Source organism: Pinus tabuliformis, chromosome 9 (genome assembly GCF_031772625.1).
Source record: "Pinus tabuliformis cultivar Carrire ecotype Pingquan chromosome 9, CPIR1, whole genome shotgun sequence".
In the NCBI taxonomy this organism is placed as follows: domain Eukaryota; kingdom Viridiplantae; phylum Streptophyta; class Pinopsida; order Pinales; family Pinaceae; genus Pinus; species Pinus tabuliformis.
The window spans coordinates 1,940,336,281-1,940,346,463 of record NC_142307.1 but is presented as its reverse complement, the minus strand read 5'-3'; the positions used below and the strand labels follow the sequence as shown (position 1 = coordinate 1,940,346,463).

Below are 10,183 nucleotides of genomic sequence, written 5' to 3'. Positions count from 1 at the left end.
TTAAAATGGGAAGTCCATCAGATGGATGTTAAATCTGCCTTCTTGCATGGGGACTTGCAGGAAGAAATCTATATGGAACAACCCATTGGCTTCATACAAACAGACTCCAGCCTTGTGTGTCGACTTAAGAAATCCCTTTATGGTCTCAAGCAAGCTCCTCGGGCTTGGTATGCCAAAATGGATAGCTTTCTTTTAGAATCTGGCTTTTCTAGGTGTCATTCTGACAATACTGTCTACACCAAGAAAGTGGGTGACTCTCTTATCATCCTTGTTCTTTATGTTGATGATCTTATCCTTACTGGTAGTGATCCCAACCTTATAAACCATGTGAAGTCTATCCTTAAAAAGAAATTTGAAATGACAGACTTAGGACACTTACACTATTTTCTCGGTCTTCAAGTCTTGCAATCCAAGGAAGGTATTTCCCTTTCCCAGTCCAAGTATGCTTGTGATATTCTTCGTCATTTTCACATGGAAGACTGTAATCCAGCCCCTTCTCCCTTTCAGTCTGGAGTCAAACTTTCAGTCTCTTGTACTTCTCCTGAAGTTGATGCTACCTTATACCGTCAACTTGTAGGAAAACTCTTGTACTTAACCCATACTCGTCCTGATCTTTCCTTTGCTGTTGGCCTTGTTGCTCGTTTTATGCAAAACCCCCGTGAAAGTCATTGGAAAGCAGCCAAAAGAATACTTCGTTATGTTCGAGGTACAGTACAGTTTGGGATTCATTACAGTGCCAAAGCAGCTCCTCTGTTAGTTGGTTTCACTGATTCTGATTGGGCTGGTGACCCTGATGATCGGAAGTCTACTGCCGGTTATGTCTTCACTCTTGGTTCAGGACCAATTACATGGGCTTGTAAGAAACAGGCTGCCATTTCTCTTTCGTCAGCAGAAGCAGAGTATCGTGGTGCCGTGGAAGCTAGTAAGGAAGCCTTGTGGCTTCGTCAGATCCTATCAGAGTTTGGCTTTGAGCAGCAGCATCCAACCACACTTTGGTGTGATAATCAAAGTGCCATTCAGCTATGCAAAGATCCAGTTCAGCATCAGCGCAGCAAACACATCGAACTACACATGCACTTCATCAGAAAGCTCATTCATGACCATGTTCTTGAAGTGCAATATTGTCCAACAGATGATCAGGTTGCAGACATCTTCACAAAGGCTCTCACAGAGGCGAAGTTCACTAAACTTCGATATATGCTTGGAGTTCAGGAAGTTGTCACTAAGGGGGGATAGGCTCTAGTGCCTCCTTCCTTCTCCTATTGTGTCATATTTGTAAATCCTTCAATCCTATCCCAAGTTGTTCTTAAGGGGGGATGTTAGGATATTCCGACACATAGGATATAGTTAAGTTCAACTTGGTCTAGTTTAGAGTTAGGTATAGAGTTAGGTAAAGTGTGTTTCTTTACCGTTGTACATATTGTAACTTACAATCCGACGGTCACGATATGTAGTGATCCGACGGTTCACTCTCACCTCGGTATTATCGACACTTGATCCGTGGCTTGACACCCGATTGGTCCATGAGTTCTATTTAAAGCGCATGGAGGGTCATTGTTCGGGTAATCCGTGCATGAGAGAAGCTTATGTAAATTTTCATTCTTTGATTAATAAATTGCCTGTAGTACCCACGTTGGGACAGGCCGTGGACTGTTTCCCTCCTTGCACTCTGAGGGTTTTAACCACGTCAAAAATACTGGTGTATTGATTTGAGATCTGGTTGTGAGCGGTGTCCTTTTGGTATTCTTTCTGAGGAACTTACCCTGTAAATTCCTACAGTATGCTCATTTTTGTGCCCTACGCCACCATTTTACACCGGCTTTGGTGGCTCAATATTTCATGGACCAGATCTTCAAATTGCATGGCATGGCCACTTCAATTGTGTCTAATCGTGACCCGATCTTCACCAGTAACTTTTGGCAGGAACTCTTCAGGCTACAAGGTACCCAACTACAACTCAGTACTTCCTATCATCCCCAAACTGATGGTCAAACTGAAGCAGTCAACAAATGTCTGGAGACCTACCTTAGGTGTTTCACTTCAGAAAAGCAACATTTATGGGTACAGTGGTTACCTCTAGCCGAATGGTGGTATAACACTAACTATCATGCCACCACCAAAATGACTCCATATGAAGCAATTTATGGTCAACTCCCTCCTTCACCTACTTCTTATATCCAGGGATGCTCAAAGGTACAAGCAGTGGATCAACTCCTACAGAACCGCACAACCATGTTGGCCCACCTCAGAGAGAATCTCCATCAAGCTCAAAACCGCATGAAGCAACAGGTAGATCAACATCGTTCAAAACGCAAATTTCAAGAAGGGGATCAGGTATTTTTGAGGCTGCAACCATATAAGCAAACATCACTCAAAGACAAGGGTTGCCAGAAATTATCTCCAAAATTCTACGGACCGTATCAAGTACTTCAGCGCATCGGAGAAGTAGCCTACAAGCTAGCTTTGCCACCCACGGCAAAAATCCATCCAGTCTTCCATGTCTCATGCCTCAAGAAAGTGATTGGGAACCATTGCCGAATTCAAACCAGTCTACCGGAATTGGATGAAGAAGGTTCAATATGGCTCCAACCTGAACAGGTTCTTGACAAGCGAGAACGGCACCTACGCGGCCGCATGATCAAGGAAGTCCTCATCAAGTGGAAAGACACCTCTCCAGAGGATGCGACCTGGGAACCAGCCACTCTCCTTCAGCAGTTTCCGCAGCTTCATCCTTGAGGACAAGGCTATTTTTATGGGGGAGGGCATGTTAGGGTCCAACCCTAACCCCCTTATTTGGGTAATGGGGTCGAGTCGTAGTTATAGTTAAGTAAAGAGTCAATAAAGCCCATATTAATAATTGTAAGTGGTTGACTCGCATTTAAAGAAGGGACCACAGTAAGTTGCAAATGGACCATTGTATTAGATAGATGGTATTAATAAGAACCATGGTATTGCATGTATGAATCCTATATAAAGGATAGAGACTCCCCTCGAGGAGCATCGTGTCTTATTTTGTAATTGAGCCCGGCTCTATTCGAGGTTGCCCCCTCGAAGAGGCAAGTGAACATTGCTTTCTTTTCTGAATAATAAAATACTTGTTGTTATTTCTTATTGTTCTGTGTTCTCAGTATATTTCTTTGCATATTTGGTATTCTGGTATCTTCTAGCAGGTCAAGAGCATAACAAGTTCAAGAAGGAATTTTTTAGTATTTTAGAGAGTTTAACAAGATACTCCCTCATCTATTTATGTATTATAGATTGTCGATTATTGTGCTTAGAGTTCACATGAACTATTCTTCCTCTTCTTCAATATCTATGAGGGCAGCCTTTCTTTAAATGTGCCTCTCCACAATGCCAACATGAAATTGGCTTTCTTTTCTCTCCAGTCTTATAATGTTCCTTTCTAGCAATCATGACATTCCCCTATATCTCCCAAGGTTGATGCTTGTTGCAACAACTCTTACATGTATGGAAGGTGTTTTAGCAACATCATGTTCACCCTGCGTATTCTTTTTGCTTTCCAATCAGCCTTTCATTCTCTTCCTTGCAACCCTTTAGTTCGCTTTCAAACTCCTAAAGGTTTCTACTCTATTAGGGGAACTTTCACATTCTTGCTCATGATGAACTTGTTCATGCTATGTGTTGTCCATCCTTTTATTTCTTGTTGCAATTGAGTCTTCTTATGTATTGTCATACACACACAACGATTAGTTATATCAGCATAAACAAATTGACATCTTATCTTTCCATGCCAACACTATACATGTTGACCTGATGTATGTTGATTTGTTGTTGTTCACACATCTAAAACTCGTCAGCCACATATTCTAAGATTCAAAAGTGCACATCAACATGTTTATATTCATATCATCACTAAGTTTGAAATCAATCTTTTACCAAGACTATCAACCATGAGATCTACAAGCGTAAAAGCCAATTAGAAAACAAACATATCAAAATCTGTCATTCCTATCATTTCACAGTTTTGATATCAACACATGCATACCGCACACAATTACTAGTCAAATTCTACAATCAGCACACATTTGTACTCAACTATAATCATCCTTTAAATTACCACACTCTGCAACAGAGTGTCAATTTCATCCTCCTAGGCCCATTAAGTCTGAGTGTTAAACTTGAGCGTTGTGATACGATATCACTGTATAACAGAGCTCCAATTTTATCTTGAAAGGTCTAGTGTATAACCTTCACTTTTCATCTCATCTATTCTTGAGTCCATCTAGTCCAAGCATTGAACCTAGGTGTTCTAATACCACTTTGTAACAATCCCTCCCTTCCCCTTAGATTTTTCCATGTTGACGGGAGGTATTGTTTTTAACTAACCCAACCTCCATGATCTCATTATGGAAATGGGGTTACAAAAATTGTTCTTTCCCAAAGTGTGTAAAACTCACTTTGGATAACACCATTACATCTAGATCATTAAGAACTTTCTCACGATATAACATTTACCTCATTTCGATTGGCCTCTAAATTAAAAGTTATACCCTTATAAAATTTGGCCCCTTCCACATCAACAAGTACTACCACATGGTACCCTGAGTGTCCATGTTATACTACCACATGGTACCCTGAGTGTCCATGTTATAGTGCCCCATTACTTGTGGTTAATCGTAGCTCCCACCATGTTATGTTATCTTACCATTGGGCCTGGTTATCTTACCATTGGGCCATGCCTTTAGGTATGCTCCATTCCAAATCTATGTGGCACCACGTAAATATTTAAGCTATCGGTGGAAGAGCGTCCGTGCCCTTAACCCTAAAGCACCACAAACATAACAATATGTCAAAAAGGTGAAAAGTTAATCGAGCAATGGAGGCGTCCCGTCCAAGCAACCTACCACGAAGCCTTCTAGATGGAAAATGGAATTTACAAATATCTGACAGCGTACTGTACTCGACAGAGATTTCAACGCGGTGGTATATATTTTCGTAGCGGGGACAAAATAATTGCACTTTCTTCATTTTTTTTTGACTATTGTCTCCGTAGAAATTGAACTGCGTTCGAAATGGCGTTCCGATTGACGGTTCCTGCATGACATCGGCACAGTATCCAGCCTTCTACACTATTTTCATAAGAAAAGCTTTACAGATGAATATGAGGGCGTCCATTCTTCGAAAAAGAGGGATTTCTTGCTGAATATTTTTACAAGAAATGTGCTTCAGCTGGAAAGCCTTGGCGAAAACAAGGCAGCCAGATATCGAAGGTGCACAAAGACATTATCGCCTTTCGCTTTAGTTATTTGACCTCTGGATGTGTATATTTTAACTTATTTGATATTGAATATGTGTTTTTTTCAGTCGATTCTGCTTGAGAAATTGCAGATTTTAATTTCTTCGGTCAGAACATGTGTATGTTTTAGAAAAATTACAGAATTTTCTCCTCACTTGAACTTGTTACGGCTGAAACATTAAATTGGAAATTTCCTTTGCTTTTAGCTTTATTGTTTTGTAAGAAAAATTAATGGCTATTCTGCAAAGACATTATTAAAAAAACTGAAGAGAAATGGCTGCAGAAGAATCTTTCTTTGCTTTATGTTATTTTTCAGATAACTTTTGAGAATCTGGACTTTATTAGCAACATTTATGGCCAGCAGTATAAAAAAGATTCAGAAAAAAGAAAGTAAAGGGAAAAACTTTGGAAACATGGAAATAGGGTTAAATTTGATATTGAATCTATCGGTCAAATTTGAAAGTTAATTTTAACTTGTCCACGCATTAGGAATTTCAGCGGGGTTTGATGACGGTAATTGGAGAGTTTTGACAGCATTTGCGGTTAAATTGACCCGTGTCCCGCAATTTTCATGCCTCAGCGGAAAGCAATGATTGCAGAAGAATTTATTTTTTTTATTTTAAGAGGAATTTATCATAGGCTCTGAGAATCTAGAAATCGGCAGTACCAATATTAATTAGTCGATATTCGAAGCTCCGGCTTCCGAAAAAATGTTTGGGAAATAGAAATTAGGATTTTTATTAAAAAATGGGGAAAAAAGCGATGAGGGCAAGAGATTTATATTTTATTTCAACAAAGATCGTAGGAGTCTATGAGAATCTGGTCTTAATCGGCATTAATTTATAGCAATTTGTCATTATTTGCAGCATCGGCTTCAGAAAATGTTCCAGGAAAAAAATTGAATTTTTTGGGAAGATATTTCATTGAAGATGGAATAAGGAAGACTAATAAGTGCAAGAGCATTTTATTTGTGTTATTTTACTTTAGTATAGATTTACTTAGAAAAATGTAACCAATGTTATTTTACTTTAGTAGAGATTTACTCAAAAATGTAACAAAGAAAAGCAATGCTTGCAGTAGAATTTTATGCATTTTTTATGGAGATTTAATGTAGACTTTCGAAATATAGTTTTTTTTTTTTTTAAATGGATTTGGACTTTCAATGGATTCTTTACATATTACTTCCTCTGCCGTATTGTGGCAACGAGTCGGCATCAGCTTCAGAAATATAATTGACAAAATTAAATTAAGAATTTATGAAAAAGAAAATCCGTTTGTATAAGAGATCTTTTTCCTAATGTTCTGACGGTAATTTAGTTTAGAATGTGTGATTGTGGAGTTAATCAATTGTAGAAGCTGGGCGTTATTTGCAGCAACGACATCAAAAGCATCCGATGATTTAGGGCAGCGGCGTTCAGGGGATTTAAATGTAAGCCACGAGTATATAGCAGCCGTGCGGACCGAATCTTATGAGCAGTTTCGAAGTGAACGCCAAAGGGTTATCGCCCACAGCAACGAAGAAAGCGGTGAAACATCGGATAGTTCTCAGCCCCTTTCTAGCAGACTTCTGGCAGAGCTGCTTTCGCCGGATCAGGATTATGTAACTGCAGTTCTCCAACAGACAATTCTTGTTACGAAACCGGAGTTTGGCAAAATGGTTTCTGGTTATTTTAGCAACGGCGAATATGTTTATAGGCTTTGCAGCCATCTCCTTGATAGCATTAAGAGGGCCAGACTGAGTTATAGTAAAATTAAAAATATTCTTGACCTAGCGCCAACCGCAGGGGATTTTAATGAAGAACAGTGCCACTGGATTGTTCAAGAGTTCTTTTTGTTTATGGAATTTGAGAATCCATTTTCCCAACCAGATTCGGAGGCTCTTCAGAGTATCCGCGATTATTTTCTGCATTTGCTTCAGCAGTTAGAGCTCTATGGTAATAAAGTTCATAGAAAGTTGACATTAATCAATACATTTAAGAAAGGCTCTTCTTTATGCCTTATTGGGCTTTGCATTTCAATTGTTCTTTGTGCTGTGGTTATTGCAACCCGTTCCCTCGTTGCAATAGTTGCAGCCCCTGTTCTGGTTACTTTTCCAGTTAATTTTATCAGGAAATGTGAGTCTATGAATTTACTAAGGAGACACAGTGCACAACTGGATGCTGCAACCAGGGGAGCTTATATTTTGAATAAACATCTGGACACCATGATACGGCTTGTTGCACGTCTGCACAACGAGGTTGATAATAATAAAGTCCTGATCAGATTTTGCCTGCACAGAAAAGATGACAGGTATCCTATTCAAGAAGCTGTAAAGCAATTACGAAAAAATGATTTCAGTTTTGCCACGACATTGGATGAAATTGAAGACCATGTTGATTTGTGTTTGATCAATATCAACAGAACGAGGAAACTCCTTGTTCAAGAAATCCGCATGCAACAAGAAGTATGAGATTTCGAAACAATCTCAAGGCACTATTTTGACTCTCAAAAATCATCAGGTTATTGATTAAGAGCTTGAGAATCATTGGAAAAATAATAATGCCACCATATTTAGTTTATTGTACATGACTTTGAGAAAACAAACATGGATCTATTTGATTTATTTATTGTGGGTTTGGGATTTGCATGGACAGATTTCTCTAGTGCAAACATGCACTGTGCCTTTAATATAAATAATGGCTAAATAGAAAATAACCTTACCCCTCCTGTATAGGAAAACTCAAGTCCTAAATCTCATGCCCACTTTATGTTTGAGATGAAAAAGTTGGTAGTCCCATACTGTTCCAAGGATCTACTCCATTGCCAAGAACAAGAAAGAGTTTTACATCTGACCTCCTCATTTTGCAGTCTCTTGCCTGAGTTTTTGTCCCCCATTGTCACAAGCTAACAGCCACTTGCCTGAGCTTTTGCCTTCCATTCTCACAGACTAATGATGTGCTCAACATACTGGTGATTAACCTGGTTCTTTTCCCTTGTTTGGCTCTTTGTTTGCTCCTTTCACCCATTCCACTGCTTTGAGGAAGTTATGATTTTGTTGTTCTCCTCAACATTCCTCTCATAATGCTTTAAATCTATGTAAAATTCCTTCAAATCACAGATTAGGATCACTAACTATGACAATGACAATGCACCATGGATGGCCACCATCTTCATTCTGAAAAAAACCACCCAATCACGATTAACCAAACCTATGTGAAAGCTAATAGCCACTTGCCTGAGCTTTTGCCTTCCATTCTCACAAGATAATGACGTGCTCAACATACTGGTGATTAACCTGGTTCTTTTCCCTGTTTGGCTCTTTATTTGCTCCTTTCACCCATTCCACTGCTTTGAGGAAGTTATGATTTTGTTGTTCTCCTCAACATTCCTCTCATAATGCTTTAAATCTATGTAAAATTCCTTCAAATCACAGATTAGGAGCACTAACTATGACAATGACAATGCACCATGGATGGCCACCATCTTCATTCTGAAAAAAACCACCCAATCACGATTAACTAAACCTATGTGAAAGCTCAAACTTGTTGACTGCATATTTTAGTTTCCCTCTTGCCATATTTTTTCAAGTAGATTTCAAAAACATTCCACATGTGAGATGAGACTCGTCCCTCATACCTATATTAACAACGTCGTGGGAGGATTCATTATCCACAAAGTTGAGAAAAGAGGGTTAACTGATATCCTTGCCATTAATTGCATGCTGAGACGTGTGGAGATGTTGAGTGAGATCATGTTAATGGTCAGAAAGGGCACAAACAATTTCGCAGAATTATCGGCAGAAAAACATCTTATTCATTTTCCATTGGAGAAAAATTGCAGAGACTTACAATTATTTGGGGATTCGAAAATTGTTTGTGATTGGTTGCATAGGACTGCTAGATGCTCTACTTACTCATTGAGTCATATACTGGAGGAGACTCAGACTGATTTCTTTATTTGACACATTCACTTGCAAACACATTTTCAGGGAGCGGAACGCAACAGCTCTCTGATGATCCGGGAACAGCTCGATGGAGCTCACTATCAGTATTATCACCGGCTATTTATGGATATTCATGCATAAATCTACAGGACATTTGGTTTTTTGTTTATGTACATATATTTCATCTTTTGGACAGCTTTGGTTTTATATCTTTTGTATCTTTCAGTATTTTTCTAGGTTGTTACCTCCCTGGGTGGATTAAGGTAACAACATTTTAGAATACTGGTCTCTTAAAGATGACAACTAGTCATTAATATGTTCAGCATATGCATATGCATCTACAAAATGTAATTTCTTTCTATAATGAAATTACGATTATTCCCAGGGGAAAAAACAAAATATTTGACATAATATAGTTTGTTATTGCTCATGATTTTAGAATAGGCCAATTCTACTATGTCTATTTCTTTTTTTTTCCCTCCCAAAGAAAGATATCTCGGAAAACTCTGAGTACTTCTCCTTATCCATGAATGGTAAACCATTGACCTTGACTACTAAGCCTAACCCTAAGGAGATCAAGAGAGTGAAATTCACAACATGCCTAATTTTAAGGAAACATTTTCATGTCTAGCTCATAATTGCTTGAATTAATTGTGGGAATTTACAGGGTAAGTTCCTCAATTAATTGTGGGAATTTACAGGGTAAGTTCCTCAGACAGAACACCAAAGGACACCGCTCACAAACAGATCACAGATCAATACACCAGTATTTTGACGTGGTTAAAACCCTCAAAGAGGGAAACAGTCCACGGCCTTCCAACGCGGCCACTTCAGGCAATTTATTAATAAAAGAATGAAAAATTACATATGCTTCTCTCATAGACCGATTACCCTACAAATGACCCTCCATGCTCTTTAAATAGAGATCATGGACCAATTGGGTGTTAAGCCACGGATCAAGTGTCGGTAATACCGAGGAGAGAATGAACCGTCGGATCACTACA

General features: G+C 38.9%; 1 protein-coding gene across 1 annotated transcript; it reads left to right on the top strand.

Moving 5' to 3' along the window:
* Window positions 1-5,057: 5,057 nt before the first annotated feature.
* On the top strand, window positions 5,058-9,580 carry LOC149156729 (UPF0496 protein At3g19330-like). The gene is made up of 3 exons (XM_089438487.1): window positions 5,058-5,231; window positions 6,611-7,700; window positions 9,225-9,580. Exons 2-3 carry the CDS (start codon window positions 6,912-6,914, stop codon window positions 9,318-9,320), a joined length of 885 nt encoding a protein of 294 aa, XP_089294613.1. The 5' UTR covers window positions 5,058-5,231; window positions 6,611-6,911; the 3' UTR covers window positions 9,321-9,580.
* Window positions 9,581-10,183: the final 603 nt, after the last annotated feature.

Bases quoted from the DNA above. Each gene is read 5' to 3' on its own strand.
- LOC149156729 (XM_089438487.1), top strand. From the start codon at position 6,912: ATGGTTTCTGGTTATTTTAGCAACGGCGAATATGTTTATAGGCTTTGC. The intron at 7,701-9,224 runs GTATGAGATTTC...ACACATTTTCAG, and splicing joins AAATCCGCATGCAACAAGAA to GGAGCGGAACGCAACAGCTC.